Below are 22,990 nucleotides of genomic sequence, written 5' to 3'. Positions count from 1 at the left end.
ATGCCATCTGTTGGTTACATGCAAGGATGACATGCAACATGCATGGATTTGAGTAAAAAAGGTTGCGATGACTACGGGTTCTTTTGTGAGTTTGCTAGAACTGGAGAATGCATTTGCACAGAACCCTCCAAAACAAAGTCCTACGGTGCTGTCCCATCTTATTTATAGGTGTTCGGTGTTTCCTCAGCTGTGTCTGTCAACTCCTTCCGCTTGCATCTAAATTACAGGCCGGCTTGACAGCAAAGTGCAAAATGAGATGTTGTTTCCAGAAACATGGGAGAATCTCTGGCTGGAAGCAAGCATCGTCAAAGGGACGACATTTGCCAACATAATCCATTTTAACCACAGTTTGTGTTGTACAAGGTTTCCGTGAATTGACATTCCCAGCACATAAATGGTAGTGTGTGTTGAAAGCCGAGCAACTAAGCCACACCTGGAAACAATAATTTATTTTTCTCTTGTTGTTTTGGCGTTGATTACTAGGGTTTTAACTCTGGCCTCCTGCGCCCCACACAATACGTTTCTTAGAACAGATAAAGCCGAGAGCTGTTGCAGTCCAACACGACGGCTTTGGCTCATAGAGAAAGTGTCCATAGATGTGAAGCACAATGATTAGGAAGTTCTTTGATGTTTTTAGTACAGTGCCTAAGCGACTGAAGTGACACTAATGAGATATACAAACGTCAAGCTCTACCAGTCCACCTGGAAAATGTTCGGGAACCAAACAACACATCTGCACCCAATTAAACCGAAGGACCCCCTGATGAAGAACTTCCACTGTCCCCAGGGTTAGGAACAGGCAACATATAAAAAATTGTTTAAAAATGCAAATTTTCAGGATTTTATTACATGTAATATTACATGTAATACTTGCCACATTTACTTTCTAAAAAACATTGCATTTACAGATAAAGGTAGATGACTTATGAATATGGAAAGTTTTCTGATCCTTCATGCTCAACGGTCCAAATCTGGTTTCTAGTTTAAGTCAAGAAATGCAACAGAAGGCCTTTTAACGAGCCTGCGTCCAGCTTACGAGTAAAAGAAAACACGCTTTATGTTCACGTTTGTGTGCTTGTCGTTGCAGGTGGCTCTAATGTTTTTATGCTCAATGGACGCTTGTCACTATTACTATTTGTGCCTCGCACAGGTTACGTTTCTTTCTTCACACAGATAAATGAGTGGCATGAACCTGACGCACAACACAACTATTTCATATAAGAAAAAGTTAGGTTAAAGAAGAATCACCCAAAGTGGGGGGAAAAAACCCTTCAATGAGCTTAACTCAATTTATTTATGTAACTATATGTTTGTGTAAAATGTTATTAATTTGCAACACTCTTATTATTATACCTGTGCATGTAAAAATGAAAGTGTCCAGGTTTCATGTGAGGGTTTGCTAAAGGAAAAAAAAAAAGCTCTTCAGATATGAGCTTAAAATTCACATAATTTTAACAGCATCACACTGGACTCACCCAATCTAACACACATGGCATTACACAACATAACTGAGTGAATATCTTGCTGCAGTGTTCAGTGATTACTTATTTTTGCTTTCCTATTCTCCTTTGGAAAGGGGAATAGGAAACCAGGTGTAACATCACCCAAACATCCAAGTTTTGGCCTTGGACTGGACCTCCATGGTTCTCTGCTTCAGTTCGTACGTCGAGCATATAAACTTTTCTCCACCGCGTTCCCCTTTTGAGCCGATGTGAGTGCACAACCTTTGTTTCTGGCTCTCGATGACCATTAGACAGTTAATTTGGGTATTTCTGCTCACCAAGTCCCATCAGTAGGACTTGCAGCACAACTTGGGATCCATTAGGGTTGTAAATGTCAGCGATACAATTTATTTCTAGAAAAAATGTATGCTTATTTCTAACAGTATTTTAATGTATTTTACACCAGTGTTGTCACTTTGGAGCTGCAGGGATTAAGTTTTTCTCTCATTAAACTGCACATCTTATCACAACAATCGACGAGCGCCGCATGCGTATCCCACAAGCCTTTGCCGACATGTAAACTGTTATTTCCCTGTGGTTCCAGCAGAAAGATCAAGAAACCTGACTAGCAGTTGTAGACTGACAGCCCCGACCTTGAAGAGAGGTGCAAGAGATCGCTGTTCCTGGTAGCTGGAAGTCAGAAGTGTGGATTCTACACTGTCAGTGAGAAATTCCAGCAGGTTCGCCGTTACAGACACAAATGCCTTTCCTTCGTAGAGTTGATATATGTGGGATATTTGTCTATTCAACAAGCCGAGCGTGACAGAAAGAATCTTTAATATTATAAACATATGGAACCACATTCTTGATTTCTGCCCAAAAAAAAAAAAGAAAACATTCATTGTGTCCTGCAGGGGACTTCAGTTGAGGCTTTAAAGAAAAAGGGCATCCTGTAACTTTAACAGAGGAGTAGTGTCTGAAAACCACTGCTTGCGAGCTCCCAGCGTCTGAAGATATTAGTTTCCAGCTTCGCACAGCCAGCGTTTTATTTCACGTATGGAATTCGTCCCACAAACCAAAAGTATGTCTCACTCTATTGTGGTTTTCCTGGTCTGTCTTGTCAAAACCTTTTCACTTCCTTTCCTCAGTCTGTCTGCAGGTACTTTTCTCCTCTTAAAAGTACATTGTAGCCCTATTATAAATATTCCCTGTTGGTTAGAAGAGTAGTCGGGTATATCAGTTGCTAATCAAATGATTAGGCAAAAGGTTAAAGGAGAAACCCGATTTCAAAACAAGGTTTGAGTGTAGAGAGAGGCATAAGTAATGTAAATAAAATTTGCAACAATTGAAATAGTTGAAAATAAAGACACAAAACACTGACAGAGAAATCCATTTGTGTTTAAAAAAGCGGTCTGTCTGCCCCAGCAGATACATCTCCAGTGTATGACTTGTACATGATTTCATATAATTAAAAGAGGTGTGTAATTCTTTAGAAGACTTTTTAATGCATACTTTACCTCCTGTTATTTAAAGTTTGCAACCACTAAAACAATGTGGAATGACTGCAGCACTCAGCAGAAATCCCACTTTGGGATAAACACAATTACCTGCTGTGGCCCACACAGTAGGAGGGGATTGCGATTCTCATGACCAGCGAAATGAAATATAGTTCTTTCAATTCCCACGTTTAACAGGCTGGGTAAACTTAAATCTGCAGCACGTATGAAAGTCCAGACATTCAGTTTCCACTTCTGGCAATGACAGGCAGGCAGGATTTCCCAATTTCTACAAAAGTCCTTAAAAAAAAGTCTTTAAATATTTAATTATTACTTCCAAAGGCCAAAGACTCAAAAAAATCCACTGATGATACAACACAGGAAACTGGTGTGCAGGGCCGGCCCAAGGCACAAGCAAACTAAGCAGCTGCTTAGGGCCCCAAAGCCACTAGAGGGCCCCCTCAGTGGAGCTGATTTTTGTTTTTTTCATAATAATTTCTATGTCATCATAATATCAAAAACACACAATTTCACTATAAGGTGATTTGTTTTTACAATAATTTAGAAATCATTATTTTATGGATAAAAAGAAAAAATAAATTGCTCTTGGGACCCCCTGGTGGCCACAGTAAGTACCACACGCTTTGCTGGTAACATGAGCTGCCGTGCTGATAAAGATAAAATAATGGGATAAGATGGGCTTCACATGTAAGTATCGGCTGATCATGATCTCACAAAATTAAGGAAATCGGCGCCCAGAAATCAACTGGTCAATGAATCAGTTGTCCAATAAATGTATCTTACATTATACATAATGTAAACAGCACTGCCAGAGATGCAATAAGTTTATAGCAGGTGTGTGAATGATCTAATGATCAGACAGCTGATTGCAGCAATTCCACATTATTGGTAGAACTAGAGGGCTCCAAAACCAAATTTCGCTTGGGGCCCACTGGAGGCTTGGCCCGGCCCTGCAAATGTGGCTTGATCTCTTGGTGTTGAAACTTAAATTCACTACCTCCTCTCAAAGTACAAGAACAAATATGACTTTTGAGTCTATACCAAGGTAGTTTTTGGCTGAGCATTTGTACTGTCCAGAGTCAGAAGAAGATGGCCTCTGGATGACAAGTGTGCCCTGTGGGTGAAGCAGCTCACTACCCATAGGCCGACCCTGCTCTGCTGTTGAAAGAACTGAATGATCTGGAAGTTCCCAGGTGATTTCTGGTTTTGGGATTCCAGTTGCAGCGCAATTGAGCTTTAAAGGTGTTCCAGTTATTGCCGTCAGTCTAGGAGGTGAACCCATGGTGATCTGTGGAGGGTAACCAATCACAAGGACAGGAACAGTAATGAGTGCCTCTCCAGCGTTGTTGTGGGCCCTGCAGATGTAGTTTCCTTTGTCATGGACAGTAGTGTCATGAACAACCAGAGTACCATTCTCTAGCAAATGGTAGCGACCAAATATCTGAGGCTGAGACAGAGTGTGACCACCAGGAATAGTCCAGTAGATTCTGGGTCGGGGACTTCCATCAGATAGACAGTGAAGATACAGGGGTTCCCCAGAAATGCTGCGTATGACGCCTTTAGGCCTTGTGAAGATGTATGGCTTCTGTCCAATGTTCAAAATGATTAGTTTCTCTATGTAGCCCACAAAGTTCCGGGCCCCACAGCGGTACTTTCCAGAATCTTCTTCACGGGAGCTATAAATGACTAAAGTCCCATCGTCACCTGGTCTGAGACGAGAGCTGTGCCGGGATCCACTTGTGATCCGCGTTCCATTAGGCAAAGTCCAAATGATCTCAGGCCTTGGTTGACCGTCGGCTGAGCAATTCAGGATGGTAGTTTTTCCAATCCGAGACATAATACGTTCATTAAAGGGGTTCTTGAAGATTGGCCGACGCAGCACGCTGGTAACCTCCAGTTGCACGACCATAACTGCCTCTCCTCCATCATTCCTTGCCAAGCAAATGAATTCCGCACTATCAGAAGGTCGCACATTCCGAATCTCTAGAGTCCCATTATAATGGACATTAATCCTGCTGCCAAAGTATGGTGCTGAAAGAAAAATATTGTCAGGCATAATCCAAGTGACGGTTGGTGTCGGGTCACCTTCAGCCTTGCAGTCTAAAAGTTTCCTAGAGTGTTTTATAGCCACATCTTTGATAATTGTTCTGTTCTGTTGGTAGCCATTGATGACTGGAGGATCCCCGTCAATGTCTAACTTGTAAATCCTTCGGTTTTCTCCAACAGGATTGCGAGCCATGCAGACATACTCCCCAGCATCAATAAGTGTCACATCTCGTATACCCAGTGAACCATTGGCGTGAATTAAGTACCGCTCATTTGACGCCGCTATTACATCATTGTTAGATAGCCTCCATAGAATTTTTGGTTTTGGCTCCCCGAACGTTTCACAGTCAAAGCGAATATTTCCTCCAGGCTTCACTCTGGCGTAGGTTTGGGTTGGTGGGCGTATTCTAGGGGCAGCCGTCACCACGGTAATATATACCTGCATCTCATCTTTTCCCACCTGGTTCTCAGCATAGCATGTATAATCCCCCTCCTCAGAAGTACTAACCTAGAAGAAATACAAAACAAAATGTTAAAATTAGTTTGTGAGTGTTTTGCACAGACGTGCCATTGGTAAAAAAAAAGTTATACCTGGTTCAAAAACAGAGTTCCATTTTCAAACAACGTATAGCGACGTGCTCGTCCTCCTCCATGGCCAGCATCAGCCTGCAAAGCGCTGTTGACCATGGTGCCATCTGGTAGGCCCCAAGAGATTTCAGGTTTTGGTGCTCCTGAGGCTTTGCAGTCGACTCTCAAGTCTTTGCCATAATGAACCTGTTTTTTCCTGTTGAACTTAGGCTCTATTTTGGCTGGCTTCATTAACACTGTGACCCTCATGAGCCGAAGAGCATCTCCAATTGGACTTTGTGCCACACAAAGGTAATCTCCAGCATCTTTATCACTTACTGTATTGACAACGAGGGTTCCATTAACCAGGACCTGAACTCTGCTGCTCATCCTGAAAAATACATAATAATTCAAAGATATGACAGACAATACATGTCACTGTACTGTCTTAAAACTGTGATTTACAAGCTTTAGGTCATTGTTTCTCACTCACACCTGTCCCTGATTGTTCAATGTTTACCTGGCTGTAGCTAAAGAGCAAATACCAATCAAATTTTAACATTCGGATTGTCTGAACAATACTTGGAAAGAACAAAGCAAGTGCTAGCATTTCGTTGGAAAGAATAATAAATTGCATTAATTTGGCTTGAAATTGTCATTACAGGACAAACACTGCTCTTGTGGGTGTCTCCTTGAGGAATTGCAATGCAGTTTTAATCTATGTATTTGCTGGAAATGTCTATATTTTGCATTATATTGCTTTGGTTTTTTTATTATTATTACCTGAGCCACTGGTCAACAACAGCTTGTGATGGAAGCCTCCAGAGGATCTTTGGTTTAGGTTCCCCTGTTGCTGAACAGTTGAGCCTTAATTGATCCCCAAAAGACAGCTCTGTCATGTTTTGAGATGTCTCCACTATCTCAGGTGGATGCTCTTGTTTTTCCACTGACAGAGTTACTACTCTTCGCTCTGAACCGGTGGAGCTGGTAGCAATACATTCATATTTTCCACCATCTTCTGCATTCACGTCTTTTATAAAAAGGGTCCCATTCGCAAGCACAAATATTCTGTTTTCACTCATATGTTGATGAGATCTGACCACTGATCCATCACGGAGGACCCAGTGAATGCTGGGATGTGGAGTGCCGTAGCTGCTGCAAGGGAGCCACAGGTTTTGTCTCCACTTGGCTTTCAGCTGCTGCCGTTTTTGCTCAACGATACCTGGAGGTGCCGCAACCACATGCAGTCGAACGGTAGCTGTGTCTGCTCCTGCTGGATTACTGGCAATGCATTTGTAATATCCCCTGTCATAAACAGACACGTGGTCTATAATCAGCGTCCCCTCAGACGATACCAGTACCCTTCCTCTCTCCATATTTTCACCCCTAACTTGGGTCCTGTTTGCCAAGATCCAAGAAATCATAGGTAACGGTCGGCCTTCAGCTTTGCATTTCATTTCCACTCTGTCTCCCGTGTGAGATTGAATTTCTCTCATTTTTGGCTCAAGGATCCGTGAGGGGTAGGCTACCACTGAGAGGGTAACAAGAAGTTTGTCTGATCCGTGATCGTTCTCAGCGAGACAAAGGTACTGGCCACGGTCCTTAATATTGGCCTTTTGGATGGTTAGGGTGCCGTTGCTCAGCACTTCAAACCTGCCCGTTTTTTCACTGATGGAGATAGTGTTTCCTAAGACACACAAAATAACAAATAAGTTAAAAAAAATCAGTAACCCATTCAAAACCAGTCAAGAAAAATAAAAAAATAGACCAAAAATTTAAAAATTGTGATCTACAAAAACAAAAATCATCCAATGCCAGGACTGGTGTTCAGTATGTTTTTGATGTTTTCCTCATTTAGCACAACTCACTCAAGTAAATCATTTAAAACAAGGTCTCTGCAGGACTTGCTGATGTGCTAAGTATGTGAAACAGCTCTCTGAATATGCAACGTATTAGGAAGGTGTGCAAGGCACAATCCCTTGAGTACTTTAGTAACTACTCTGTTACCTGCCATGAATCAAATTCATAACAAATACCTGCAGATACAGGAAAGATCAGCATCAACTGTATTCCTGACAGATTTAGATTTAAAGTTCTATCAATTTATCCTACAACTTTATTTCTAGTTGCAAATGTGACTGAAGGAACATGACATTTAAAAAATAAAATGTAATTTTAGCATTTTTTAAAAATATTTTTATTACAATTTAACAGTTGCATGTCAGAAATTATCTATGTTTTTCAATAATTAATGGAAGCGCTTTTATTGAAATTACAGGATTCATTCATAGAAGATCTACATAAGAAACAAGCTGGTCAAAACAAAATAGTCAATCAAATCTAAATCTCCCAGGAGGAATGAATGATTTTGAGCTTAAGGCTTCGTCTCAAGAAATAAAAACATGTCGTATTTAAAAGCCTTTACTTAGAATTATGTTTTCCAAAAAAAACCCTAAAGATGTGAATCTTCGTTTTTAACGGCAACAGATGAATAAAACTGAGAAAGTACCTGTGAATGAGGAGAAGTGTTTCCAGGTTATCACCGGAGGCGGGTTCCCCACAGCCTGACATGGGAGGAAGGCGTCTGAGCTGGACAAAACAGTAAAGCTCGCTGCATTTCCTCCAACTATCCTTGGTTTGCTCCTCGTGGGTTTTGCTGTGGGGTTTAATGGAACAGTCCTGGCAGTGGTAGCTTCATTGTCCATGAAATGATTAGGAGCACCAGGGATGGAGTTTTGAGTGACTTTTTTATCTTTAGAAGGGACATCATAATCTTCCACTGATGTAAATGTAGTCATTGTGTCAAATGCAAGACCTTTCTCTGCTTTTCCCTTCGCATTGCTACTGTTTTGTATATGTTCGATTGTCCTGTGTGGTGACTGGTGTGAAGTGTCACCATTATTTCTCTGTATCGGAGGTCTGACAATGCTGTCTCTGTTCTGAACAGTTACATAAGCTTGCTTTGTGGTTCTAGGCATCGATGTAGTTGTATGGTGAAGGTTTGAAATTGTGTAAGTGGGACTGTATAATGAAACAGATTGTGTGGTTTCATCATTTGCATTTTTCTTAGTTGTAACCTCTCCGGTCGAAACCACATTTGTCTTAGAAATGACTTTAGTAAATGTCGGTCTCTTGAAGAATCTCCTTCCCCCGAAAGGCTTCTTTCTTCTTCCCTGTTGTCTTCTTCTTCCACCAAAACTCTGGTTGCTCCTAAGTTGATCTGAAGAACCTCCAGATCCTGATGTGAATACTCTATCAGGATTGTCAACTGAGTGTTGATCGACAGTAGGTGGAGCAGGAAGAGTTTGTATTTCTGTTGGTGTTTGAGCTGTGTTCAAAGACCCGGAATGGTCAAATACGCTTGTTTTAGTTGGGTGATACTCAGTTCCAAGTGTGGTAAAGTCAAAATCTCCAGATGTTAAACCTTCTTCGTCATCTAAGGAGCTCTCTTTGCTGGACGGTGACAGAGTCCAAAGGATGCCTCGTGGGGTTGTTATGGTGGTAGTTTCAGCAGTAGGGGGTGTAGTAACAGATGTGGTCTGAACTGTAGTTTTTGGTTGGACGAATGGCTTCTTTAATTTGCCCAGCAGTTTTACCCTTTCACTGCTTTCGAATAGTCTGTTCCATGGTATCTTTCCATGGATAACCTTGGACTTGGTTGTGGTACTTTTTGTGGTGCTAATTTGCTGTTCTTCTTTTGGGGTAGGAAAAGGACAGATTGTTGAATGAATTTCTGGCGCCTCGGCAGATGTTATATACTCAGAGGAGGTCTCTGATCCAGACTGAGCATGGATAACAGGAGTATTTGCATTGTGATGGTTTGTCACAGAAGTTGCAGTTTTGTGTGTAGAGGTGGGCCTTTCTCTTTTGCTTAAAAATGAATTCGAGGAAAGTGTCGGAGTGACGGGCAGAGCATTAGTCGTCCCCGTCTTCCTGTTGTCGTTGCAGTCACAATCTGAAGAAAGATTGAAATATTGTAGATAAGTTTGTGGAAATTGCATTTTCTCAAAAAAAGAGTTGGTACACATATTTTTATTAAGAAAGATAAAAAAAGCAAAGAGAATTTTCAGACGATGGGACAAGATAGAAAGTCTGGAAACACAGCCGTTTTTTTGTATTCATTATACTGTATATACATATATATTTGATTGAACCTTTTTCATACTTTGTTAGACTGCAGAATCCTGCCTAAAGTCAATATTGCAAAAAAGAAGAAAAAAAATACTGCTGACAACAGCTGAACTGCCTTACCTGTGGTGTTTTCTTCCTTCATGACAGATGGTTGTTTAAATCGATTGATAAAAGACTGCATGTCAGTGATCCTGTTGGGTTTAATTAACCTCCTGCGACCATGCAGGGTCCTCCTGCCACCTGCTCCTCTGTTGCTCTTGTGTGGAATTATTTTGATCTGTTGCTTCGAGATGATGGTGGAGCCGGCAGGCAGCTGCGGGGACTTGATTGTTTGTGTAGTCTGGAAGGTGATTATCTCTTTCTCTCTTTCTGTGGTAGTAATTGCTGTAAAAGTCATTTGGCTCTTTGGGTCTGTGTGAAGTATGAGCGCCACCGGGCCTGGATCATCCATTACCGGAGTAACGTTGGGGTCTGTAGTCAGTGCGAGTGCTGCCCCTGTGGATGTTTCCATCTCCGCAGTTGGTTGTTCCAAAATGCTCAGGTGAGTTACTTGTGTATCATCTCTCCAGCTAAGCTGTAAGGTGACAGGGTTCAGATCTAGAGGTGGCATACTGGTTCTTTCCAGTGGGTGAAGTTCTGTTATCCGAAACTGACTTGGTATATGTGTGAATACGGGCTTTATTGGTTTATATGTTTCCATAGTTTCTGTGGTTGGTTTCACTTTCCATGGGGCAACAATGAGATGCTCTTCTTTATAACCCCCACCAGAACCAGTTTCCTCCTCAGCAATATAAACTGTGTGTGGATTTTTATTTTTGACTCTCTCGTTTACTGTGCTCGTCTTTACTTTTGGTCCATCGTGAGCTTTTTCCATTAATTCAGCAAATTTCTGTGGGTCAATCTTCCTGGAAGCTTGAGCAAACACCCTACTACTCCAGATGCGTCTGTTGTGAGCTGCTCCCCTCCTTCTTTGTCCCATTCTACCACGAGAACTTCCTCTCACCTGTAGTCGCAGTCTAGGGTAGGGCCGATCTGAAGTGACAGTCCTGGATTCCTGACTCGCTTTTTCTGATGGAGCAGAAATAGCATTCTCTTCGACTTTGACTGTATGAGCTTCCAAACTGGAATCCATCTTGGAGTCCATCGCCATTCCTGATCCTTCACTTTTCAGATCCGTCATGCCCTCAGACCTTTCTGCGGATAGTGTTACCTGGGACACAAGTAAGTCTATTCCCAGGTGACTAGCAACCAAGCACCTATAAAATCCTCGGTCCCTGGCTGTGAGGCCTTGAATCATAAGTGTGCCATTCTCATACACCTTTCTATTTCCTTGAGACTTGTCGAGCACTGAGTGGTCGGGGAGAATCCATGAAACAGAGCCCCTGGGACTCCCAGTGGAGCTACAATCAAGCGTAAGATCATCATCAATTGACTTCGAGAGCTGAAGACCATTAACCTCAGCCTCCTCCACGTCGGGAGAAAGTACAGTCAGCCGAAACGTGAGGACGTCCGCGTCCAAGTAGTTTGTGGCAATGCACCGGTACAGACCAGTGTCAGAGGCATCTGCACCACGAAGAGTTAGCACCCCATCGGCAGAGATCATGATCCTTCTGTCCTCACTGTGAAAAGGAGCCCGGACTTTACTTCCATCTGGTAAAATCCACTCCATCAGAGGCTTTGGATCACCTTGGATATGACAGCTCAACATTACCACACCACCTATGTTAATAAAGAGACACATTTTACAGAAGCAAGAACATTTAATCACAAGAATACAGTAAGGCATTCCTAATCTTGCAAGGAAGGTAACATAAGAGATGAAACTACCTGCGATGACAATGTGCTCAGTCTTAGTTTGATTGTCTCTTTTGATCATGGTCCAGGAATAATGACCTCTTTTTGTAGGTGTGGCTTCAAGCTGTGAACTGACAATCGACTGGTACTTAATGTGCAAGGTAGAAAAGGTAGTTGTAGTACGATCAAGCTGGAGGCTCACTTCTCCTTGCATTAACCACGCAGGAGTTGCTTTAACATCCGCTATTATGTTTGTTGTGATTCCTTCCTCTCCAGGTTTCGCCTGACTGTATCTGTAAATCATTTCAGGTGTTCTGGCCAGCATCGCGCTTCTCTCGAGCCTCATAGGAGAGTCACTGTAAGTGGCCAAGATCTGCCAGAGCTGTTGGACGTGTTCATGCTCGACGTTACACACCAAATATGTAGTGATACCGGTGGTAAGACCTGTCACAACTCTTCCCTCATCCTCTTTTGCGGTTTGCGTCAGGTTTTCAAAAGCAGTAGGCGTCTGAACGGTACACGTTAGGCTGGCGTCTTGGTAAGTCTGGTCAGTGAGGTTCATCTGTATGGAGCCTAAGGGGGCAATAAAGTCCTTGGGGTAAACAGGAATAAAGTCCCCTTCCTCCAGGCTTATGTTTTTCTGCTTGAGATGGGATTTAATCCAGGGTTTGGTACAAACAAAGACATCACGGTGGAGGATAAATACAAGTTGACCATGGTGAAGGGCAGGAGTTTCACAAACAGGACACAGCTGGCCTTGCCTGTCTCGCTTGCACTTCAGCACACCTGCAAGCAATTATCAAGTGATGTTCTTTTTAGTTGGGTACACAGAGGAAAAGAACATTTACAGTTTACACATTATAGGCCGTCCAAGTCAGAACTTGAAAGTAAAACGTGTGACCCAGAAAAGATTGTCATCATGCTGCAAAAATATGAGTTATGAGTTCACTTTTCGCAAATCCATTTATTGTCCCCAAATGACAACAAGGACTGCTCAATTCTATCCTGACTAAAATATATAATTTGCCTTTTCAGTGTTTCTTGTCTTTGTTTTGTTTTTTTCTGAACCTGGGTACCCTGAAACAAGCATTCTGCTGCATTTAGTAATATTTCTAAAAGATTTCTCTCTTTAAAAATGTTTCTTGTTTTGTTCAGGCATAAAGTGTAATGCATTTTTATGCAGACTTAAAAAACAAAATATATATATAATTAGAAATCAATAAAACGTTACATTACTACTACAACACCATCTTGATATCCTAATATTTACCCCTCCCACGGTCTGAAGAGACAGGGTCATTTAGACTCCATGACCCCGTGTGCGCTTTTGAGTTTTATTTTTCTTCCCGTTTGTCTGAATGTGGCATTTGCTGCACTCCTCTTGAGTGTAGCAGTAACACAATGGGAAGGTTCAGAGCCAGGTAACCTAAAAATCTTAAAAGTGTGGACCAGATCTACATTTTCAAGTAAATGACTGAACTGCTTTTATTTTATTTTTTATAGCAAGCCATTTATTTTAAATCTGACTTTTCTAAGACAATAACAGTGTTTTGTCTCATGAATACGGAAGAAAACTTAGCATCCGATACTTCAGTGTCTTCTTGGAGCCTAACACTATCTATTGCTATTCATACGTTCACCAGGTGAAAATTTGTTTTCTTTTACAGGATATTTTTGTTTCTCTATTTCTACAAAATGTTTTTCATCACTTAAAACTTGTTCTTCCTGTCTGTTTCTGTTCTATTTCATGACAATTAGCCTCAGCTGTGGCTGGTTTTTGCTTGTCCTAGCCAAGTAAAACCAGAGTGTAAAGTGTGAGTGAGAAGCTAGCGCTCTCAAAAAATATTTGACCTCTAGATAAATCCCCCTTCTAAATTTCCAGTTCATAAACTGAAGTTAGAGCTACAGACTTTATACAAATATACTTTATTTAGTGGAGTGTGCGGTATCGGGTCACGGTTTCATCATTTCAAATACAACATAACTGCATTTCACTTTTCTATTCTCAGGGCTGCCGAGAGCTTTTTTTTATTTATTTATTTTAACAAATTCCCAGGATCGTGACATGGAAATGAATGCAACTCTTCTGAGGTACAAGCCCAAACACCACTGAAAAGAAAAAGTGTACACGCCCTTAAGGCCACATGCTGGCTAAGTTCACAAAAAGTGGCTTGCAAAGCTCCAGGCTTTTACAGCCAAATACTCACCAGAGTTCCTTTGTATCCACTCTGAGAACCACTTCATCTGACAATCACATCTCCACGGGTTGCCGTGGAGGAAGAGGTTCTCCAACTCACTGCAGCCTAGGAAAATATCAGCGGGCAGAGTGCTAAGAAGATTGTCTGACAAGTGGATGGTTTTTAGTGAGGACACTTTGAAAACCTGGCTGTGTCTCAGTGTGATGAATGTGTCTGCGTGGAGCTGCTGGAGTTGGTTGCCCTCCAGCTGGACCAGCTGCAAGTTTGTCAGGCCATAGAAAGCCTCTGGGTTGATGAAGTCTATCTGGTTGTGGTCTATGTGGAGCCTCAGCAGACTGTTCAGGCCTTTAAATGTCTCTTTGCGTAGTTCCTTGATTTTATTATGTGACATCTTCAGGACCTGCAACAAACAGAAACGATTCATCCGTGTGATTTCAACATATGAGCATGGCCGTCCCAGAAATGCCATTGTTCGTCATCCGATCTAGTCTGAAAACTGTCATGCAAATCGAATCCAGTTTGCTAGTGGATTCGATTTGCATGAAACAATAACAACAATTAAAAAAAAAAGCAGAAATCAATTGTTTGGTTGGAAAAGTCATCCTGTTGTCAAAGTTTGTTGTCCAAAAGGAACTAAATACTATATTACACTATTTTAATCCCTTTATTTAATGTATTACATGAAAATAAGTCTTTGAAAAAATATATACCTCATGTAAACACATTCTCTTGCTTCTAATCACAAAGAAACTGTGAACTGTGAAAATGTGTGGATGATATGCTCTCTTATTTATCTCACTGATGTAAACAACGCAATGTAATTTACACTGGCTTGTCACGAGGCAATGGTATTTTGAACTTAAAGAGCATTTTATGATTGTGATCTGTAAAAACACACGTTATTTTACCTGTAGAGACCTGAGATCTCTGAAGGGGTTGTCGTCCATGCCGTGAATAGAGTTGCTGTGCAGCATCAGCAGTTGCAACTTTTCCAGCCTCGAGAAATCGCTTTCTCTCAAGAAAGTTAGACCATTGTACCTGACAGCAAAGAAACATCAGCTTTAGTTGTTAAAGATTAGTGTAATGCCCGGGTGGTTGCATATCTGCTACATGTGTAAATGAGCAAGAGTGCCAACAAAACACATCCCAACGAAGCACAACATACACATAAGGCACTTCAGGACCACACCGACCTGAGGGTGCGGTCAGTTTTTTCACACCTCTGTCGGAATTATTTTTTTTTTTGGAACGTGTATCGACTATTTCGTTGCTGTTGCTAAACACAGCAACGATGCCAGGCTCGCCATGGTGAAGCACAGCACAGTTCCTAAGTGAAATATCATTCAGACACAATAGCGAACAACGGGAAGACGCGAAACCTGGCCGAGTTGTAGAAAGAATTGTTCACAAACTGAAGACATTTTGTAGGCGAGCACCGTAGATGGGGATTAGCGTCCTTTTCCCAAACCAAAACAGAAAATTTGCATCAGTTTCAAAGCTAGTGCACTTTGATGAGTTTTTGCCTTCTCTAGATCAGGCTTCCGGTCTTCCAGAGATACAGTCCTGCCACGTTTTAGATGCATGTCTGCCAAGTCACACAGTTGAATTCCCCCACCAGGATTCGATTAGTTTTCCAGAAACCTGATAACAAACAGTTTATTTCATTCAAATGAACTGGAGAGGTGTTGCATTTAAAAGCTGCAGGATGATAGATTTTGAGGACAGAGCATGGCTTCTATATACATGTTTTCCTTTGCCAAAAAAAAAAAAAGAAGAAAGAAAGGTAATGGCGGTCCTAAAAATAGAACACCACCCAGTCACGTACAAAACATAGACTTTTTTTCTTTTTATTGAACTTGTGGGTCAGTAATAATTCTTACTATCCAACACATTTGTCGCCATCATAGTAGCCATGGAGTAGTGTTGGTTGTTTTCAATTTATTTCACATCTTAAAATCAATTTATCAAATAATTAGAAACATCATGTCAGTAGTTATGTAAAATATTGCAGGACAACTCTTATTTCAGTTCCATGCAGCAGCTAACAGTAGTTCCTTTTTGCAATGTAAATGTTTAAATTGGAGTCATTTCTTTCTGATTGCAAGCAGCTGTACAACCTGCTGAAAGTTGGGAACAAAAATAATAATAATAATAATAATAATAATAATAAAAAAACACACATACCCAAGGTTAATTTTTTCCACAACTGGTGGGAAGTGGTCAGGCACTGCGGTCAGATACCTGAAGGTGCAGTGCACTTCAGTGGGAATGTGACACACACACGATTTGGGGCAGTCGGCGCATGACGGCTGCACGGCAGCCAACAATAACAGAGCCCCCAGCAAGCGCCTCCGGAGGCAGAAAGCACTGCGGTCACACGCGCTCATGGTGCAGCGGGCAGTCATGTGGACGGGGCTTCAGTAAGGAGGATGCGACACTTTGACCTGATCCATTAATCAGGTCAGGAAATCCACCTGAAAAGAGAGAGAGAGAGAGGTTAGGCAAATTCAGGCAAATCCTCTGGAGAGAATGATTTTGTATTTATTTATTGAGGTTAAAGCACATCAACATGGTTGAGCATGATTTAAAGCTCTTGGCTTAAAATATTACAGCCAAAATGTGAAGAAGAAACTAAAAGGGAATAATAAACACACACATATTGGCACGTTTACCTTTTGTATAATGACTTTTCTTTAATAAAGTATTAGCGGATATGTTGTGCCACATGTTCAGCTCATCATAATATGTTTTGTGTGAATTCATCATAAGTGGATGAATTGCCTACTAAAGAACAATAATGAATATTACTAAATAATACATGCACTTTTTAAAGAGAAGATCAACACACACAACTTGTAAGTTTTTCAAAAGAAGGCATGCAAAAACCTCACCTCAGTCAAAAGCAGCTGATGAAACAGACTCTGCACATGTGAAGTTGGAGAGTTCCTCATGAAGCTATTAAAGGTCCACATCGAGCTGGAGCATTTCTCCAGTCTGCTGCGTGGGGAGAACAAATCTGGTCATTTCTGTGTTCAGCGTCTGCAGCTGAGCGCACACTCCGCTCTCCTCCACCCCCAGCAATCTGCTGTAATGGAGTCCTAGAGCAACTCCAGCTATGAAACACTGAGGGAGTCGGGTTGCACAAAAAAAAAACTCTCCATCCGACAGACCTGTTAAAAAACCCCCCAATGAATTATTCAATAACTCGAGGAACTGCAGAGAATGAAGCAATTATGAACCGATGCCAAGACGTTAGGATCTTCTTCGTGTGATTAAGTTTTAGAACCAGGTGCAAAATCTCTTCTAAACTGAAGCAGAGTTATTCAGATTTTATCATATGAGTTCAAAGCCTGTGTTGACATGAAACAATCCCACCTTTTTCTTACAGCAAACAGTTCATGATTCAGTCTAATATCCAAGTATAACATCATAAAACATTATTATTTGTTCATTACGTAATTAACTTGTGTTTTTGCATGTGCTCCGGTGGCCAAGCGATGACATTTCATTGCCAATTTCACTTAGGCTTCTTTGTGCAATGACCATAAAATATGTCTAAGTCTAACAAACCATCAAAAAAAAGGCCAACACACACAATCCTTGTGATCAGTTTGCTTTGATGGTTTTATGTGAAATCCTTTGCACAACGTTTTAATCCTCGTTTCTCCATTGCACACGCAGACATGAAGTTCTGCATGTTCCTGTAACTGAAGGCTAATGAAGACAGCCACAAAGTCTGTCTTGTAAAAAGAAAGCCAGGTACGCATGTAAATGATTAACCTGGCATGGAGCGAAGGAAGAATGTGAAGGATGATTTAACAATACCGGGCAGGACACTTTTCACTGCTTTGAACTGACAAACATGAGCGTGAGTTTCTAACTACTGTTGCTATTATTCATTTTTTTCATTGTTGTCGTGAAAGCTTGAAAATGCCTTCATGCATACAGTTCTTTTCTTCCAAGTCTTGCATGCCGTCTGAACAAGGTCTTTGTTTCTCTCACACTGTTAGGGTTTCAGCTGTGGGTGAGGACTTAACTGCAGGCAGGGAGACAAGAATTTACAAAAATAAATCAAAAGAACCTTAAAAATCTGGAGCCAAAGTAAAGAAAAAAAGGAAATGTCCAACAGATCATGACAGACAAATCTTCTAAGTGCAGCTGCCAGGCTTCCATTAGGAGTCGAAAAAAAAAATCTTCCAATAAAACAACCCAAAATTGTGCAAGTAGAGCTGACTGAGTTAGAGACTGTGACAAACATAACCTGGACATTAAAAGGGCAGACAAGAAAGTTTTGAGAGAACCGGCCCAAAGTGGTGACGGTTCAGTGACGATGCTAGGAGGGAAAATTAGAGTACGGACTCTGAAGGGCAACACAGAAACGTACAGAACTACTCCAAAGGCAAGCCTGAAGCTCGTAAGAACCAGCAAAGTATCCAACGCTCTCAATCTGAGGCCCAGAGATTCAAGGAGGTTTTCAGAGGACAAATGCTGCTTCGGAGGGTGATCTGGGAACAAAGTGTCAGCCTCAACGTGTCAGAAACTTGCAGGATAACCCTGGAGGATGTTAAACACCCTGAAAAGCAGGTGCTGATGGATCTAAGGGCAGTTTTGAAAATGATGAGAATTTAGATTTTGGCGTTGTTGGAGATGAGGAAGTTAGGAGTAGATAAAAAAAAAACAAAAACAAAAACAAAAAGTTAACATAAATGTACAGAAAATCAGAGCAAGAAAACCAAAATAATATCAATATAATAGTGCAACCAAAATAATACCAATGTCCACCAATTGTTAAGATTTGCCCAATTTTCTGGTCAGATTTCTAACCCACCTTTTTTTTTTTTTTTTTTTTTAGTTTTATTTGTTTAGTTTTGTTTAGTTTTTTTCTCAAATTGAGGAGAAATCCATTCATAACAAATAGAGGCCACAAAATACTATCTTCATATTTAGAATATTCAGCTGATTCACTGACCCCCTTTGGTAATTATTATTTTTTTTAGACGCTTTTAACCTCGATTCTATAACTTTTTCAGTCACATGATGATAGTCTACGTAAGCTGCTGGCACCTCGGGACCCGCATCGTCGAATCCGGCGCATGTGCTGACCGAAAAAGCGTGAACATCTGATGTTTACTTGCACATCTGGATACCACACCAGCACATGTTGACGACGACTCCGCTTTCTTCTCTTCGCCAGCTCTGTCAACGCTGTGCGAAATTCTTCAGCTTGTTAGAATTTGTGACGGAAGGAAAGGCAAACATACCGGTGGGGTCAAAAGACAAATCTTTGAAAACTACATGAAGCTCACCACAGGAATCCAAGAGCGAGGCATCTTGGCAAAAGCAACGCAGGCGATCTAACAAGTGACTGGAAAGAAAATGGCTACACTTGCTTCACTTTCTGATATCTGTGCCGACCGGAGCCACTGCGCTGACCTTTCGCAACAAATGTAGCGGGAGTTAATTCAATTGTGCCAGATTTCTTTCGTAAATAGGTTCGAAATAGGTTCGATCTGCTAACAGAGCAGAATCCCCTTTAAGCCCGACACGTTGTACAGCTAATTATGTCTTGATCCAAGTCATCAGTACAGCAGCGCTAAGCCTCCTTAGATGGAAAATTGCAGTGATAAGAGGATTATGGGGTTGAGGAGAGAACATGGAGGCGCAAGGATAGCTCCGTCCAGGTTTCAAGCGCCAGCGTGTTTATGCACCGTTTGTTTGTACGCGATTCTGCTGATCAGAAAATTCAACTTCTATCCAACTGGTTTTCTGGCAAATATTGCTGTTTTCGTTTTGACGTTAATGCGCTCCAGATGATTTGCACTATGACTTTAAGCTACAGTATTCAAAATATCCCTGTTTTCTTTTTAAACAGATGTCTTCCATCTTCTTCTTCTTCTTTTGTTTTTTCATTTTGAAAATGCTTGGTGCTGTTTATCTCGTTGGTTTAGTCCTAAAAAGCCATGGATTATTGTCTGCATAATTTTTTCTTTGCAATTATGTTGAGGCTTGAAACTGTATGTTTTATGCTCATTTCCATAATCAAGAAATATGCACAGAGCATTGCAGGTGGAAAGAAAGCACGAGGCATTTGAGAACGCAGCTGACTGTTGCCAAAGAATATTATGTTTGAAATGTCGAGCTTGAGCAACAATGCATATGGCACCCTGTTAACTCAAGGGGGAAAAAAAACAAAAAACAGGTATAGCAGTCTCCAGCTGGAGATGGAGCTCATAAAAGTGAAGATTTATACGCTGAGCAGGAGGAAGTCAGGAGAAACGCTGTGTGGAAACAGTTGCTTGGAGACCTAACAAACTGGCATCCTACTGAGGGATTTAACCTCTTAATATGCAACATTTGCACCCTCAATTGAACAAAGTGGGAAAACAAAATGATTAAGTTTATTTTTGTTTCCTCCTGACTCGGGGTCCCCTTGCTTTATCCTCAAAAATCCATTCGAATCATCTGCCTCCTGCATAAATACCCATCAGATGTCAATGTATTTGAAATGACAAATACACAAAGGGTACAATATTTACACCCCCCTCACTTCCCCCCGACCCCACCTACACACACACACTCATAGATGAGTAAAACCGTGTACTTCATCAGAAGAGTTGCGTTTCCATGCACATTTTATCAGGAAGTGTTTTTATGTCGTTGCTCAAAATTTTAGTGAATTTCCTGGAATTCGTTAGCTGTCAAAAATTGCAGCTGGCTGATAGGAGCTGAGGAATTTTGAGACACCACTGGCTACAGCTCCTCACACCTACTTCTTGATCATGTCCAAGGAGACCAGCAGGAATAGAGCCATTCAGAAAGTCCTTGGCAGTTCTCCAGGTTTCCATCCCGCTTGCATATATTAAAGTCCAAAACTCTCCTAAGCCATAAACAATGTTGCTTGCCAAAACAGCATCAGTTTCAAGTGAGAATCTTGGTCGTCATAAAATGACTGGAGCCTTTGAGGTTTGAGTCACTATTTAAAATCTGAGGAGAGAAAAAATGTAAATGTTCAGGCAAAGATGCCTGAGGGCAAATAGAGAAAGTTTTTTCTGTAAAGTGTGGCTCAGCACAGAACTGAGCTGATAGATCAGGTTTGACAGGTAAAATGTATTTCTGTGTGATGTGCTGAAAGGTAAACAGGAAGCACCTATTTGTCATTTTTCTGTCCTGAAGTGATAATTATCCTGTGATTTTACTTGGGCAAACACTCTGACTTCTGGATTGCCATCAGTGTTGATGAACAAAAAAAGAAGCACCTCTCTATATTGAAATGACAATCCGATGAAATTGTAGCTCCCCGTTAACAGCTGCCTCTTGTGTGAGAGCGACTTTTTGAGTCAGCGTCCTTCATGAGCACTGCAGAGTCTGCGTCTGCTTTGCGCAACACACACCTGTACTGCAAGCTACAAATCAGCAAATTGCCAAATCACCCACTCTTATAAAGAGGATCATTCTGGGTGAGGGCCACTTAATCAGTTGTGTTTGAATAAGAGCACTGGCTGCAACTTTCTCCCTTGAATCCAGAAAGTTGCAGCCAGAGGAACCTGAGTTCACAGTGAGAGTGCACACAACCACTTGGGGAACTGCAACGGCTCAGTTTGATGCTCCAACCTGAACTGTCAAAGTTACTGATGGTTGCAATCAGTACCGTTAAACTTTGTTTATTTCATGTGCATAAGACGTCTCCATAGGATGCTTCTGTTGTATTATTCTATTTTAAACTTCCAGATGCATAAAACCTAAGTGCTTCTATAAAAACTTACCGTTGGCATCGACGTTGTCGGTCATTACCAGTTAAGCTCTCTGTTGTTAAAATCCCTGCCCCACAATTGTGGATCTGCTTTTTCCTTAAATGTAATTTGGCATAATATCATGGGGAAATGAATCTACGGAAATGCATTTTCACACATTTGATTCCATAGAGTGCAAATTCAATCCTCAACTAAGGATGGCTCTGACGGGTTTTATTGGACTTGTTAGAAAATTCCGATAAGATCCACAGATTTCTGTCATTCTCCATGTGCACTACGTGGCATTGTTATTAAATGTAAAGTTGCTAACTGCATCTAATAGTCACTGTGCACCGCAGAGCCTTGAAAACGATACCGACAGCTTGAGCTACTTTGTGATCGATTCAGCTAAAAAAGTGATCCCACCAGTTAGGAACGCTTGTAGAGAATCGCCGCTTGCAGACGACGATCGTTAAACATGACAAAAATAAATTCTGACAGAGCAAAGGAAATGCATCCTGCTCTAAAGCAGGAATTCCCCCATCTTTGTTCCCAATAAACGTGCCCCGTTTAGACCTGGCATATGTCAAAAACTACGCAGAGTTTAAAGATGTTACAGGACTTTGATGTTACCTCATACCCCCTTCATTTCTTTACCCTTAAACCTGAACAACAAGCATTTTCTCCACTAAACAGTAGGAACATAGTGAAAAGTGAAAACTGTAACTTAAGATTGTGCTTTAAAGCGATGGTCAAAACAGTTTCTGTTCTGAGGTCACACTTCATCATCCTCATTCGTCAGTGAAATACCACAGTTTTAATGCTATTATAATCATCCCATACTGCTGATGACAGAATATTGGATATTTTTAGCATGCTGCGTGATGACTTTCACGGTAGATCTCTGTTCTCCTCACTAAAATGATCGTGATGTGGGAAACGTGTTTCAGTACAAGTATTGAATATCTTTTGTCTCCAAAACAAAGACAAACTGCAACCAGATGGTTTTGCCTCGTGAGTGAGGATACAGTTTAGACGTGCTCGGAAAACGTTGCCAAAAGACATTCATTTCTTCTCAGCTCATTTACACTCCATGTTCAGTTCTGCCTGGGCTAAAGTGAGCCTGATTCTGAACTCAACTTCAGCAAAGTTTTTTTTTTTTTCTTTTGTCCTTCTTTTCTTTTGCTCTTGACTTCTCCAGACAGTTGCTTCATAGTACATGCACAAATTAAGAAGGGTCCAGGCTTCTTGACATTGAAATGAGCAATGGTGGTTTGGTAAGAAGGTAAAACAGCTGTGAAAATACATTTAGCAGGGAATACCTGTTATCGTCAGTCTGTCATGCCTGTGAAGGAGCACAGACATAATTTAAATATGTTGCAATGCCAAATAAATTGAGAACTTTTCCTCTAATCCTGAATTCTTCCTTTAACATCTTTGGGGGGAGGAGGAATGAAATAAGTTTGTATTATTTAAATTTATTTGCGTCGCTGTTTTACAAATGTAATATTGTCATTATTTTAGTCAAAATACTGGGTGCATTTTTTTTTTCAAAAATAAGAAGA

At 41.1% G+C, this 22,990-nt stretch overlaps 1 protein-coding gene across 1 annotated transcript; it reads right to left on the bottom strand.

Annotated features, from left to right (window-relative positions):
• Positions 1-2,262: 2,262 nt before the first annotated feature.
• Positions 2,263-16,659, bottom strand: igsf10 (immunoglobulin superfamily, member 10). The gene is made up of 10 exons (XM_055045643.1): positions 16,587-16,659; positions 15,880-16,169; positions 14,604-14,733; positions 13,705-14,095; positions 11,531-12,283; positions 9,824-11,422; positions 8,082-9,527; positions 6,356-7,259; positions 5,597-5,963; positions 2,263-5,513 (listed from the first exon to the last, which is right to left on the bottom strand). Exons 2-10 carry the CDS (start codon positions 16,098-16,100, stop codon positions 3,963-3,965), a joined length of 7,362 nt encoding a protein of 2,453 aa, XP_054901618.1. The 5' UTR covers positions 16,101-16,169; positions 16,587-16,659; the 3' UTR covers positions 2,263-3,962.
• Positions 16,660-22,990: the final 6,331 nt, after the last annotated feature.

This window comes from Poeciliopsis prolifica, unplaced genomic scaffold (genome assembly GCF_027474105.1).
Source record: "Poeciliopsis prolifica strain line A6 unplaced genomic scaffold, Auburn_PproV2 SCAFFOLD022, whole genome shotgun sequence".
NCBI classification, from domain to species: Eukaryota; Metazoa; Chordata; class Actinopteri; order Cyprinodontiformes; family Poeciliidae; genus Poeciliopsis; species Poeciliopsis prolifica.
The sequence above is the reverse complement of the archived record's forward strand: the minus strand, read 5'-3'. Positions and strand labels throughout refer to the sequence as shown.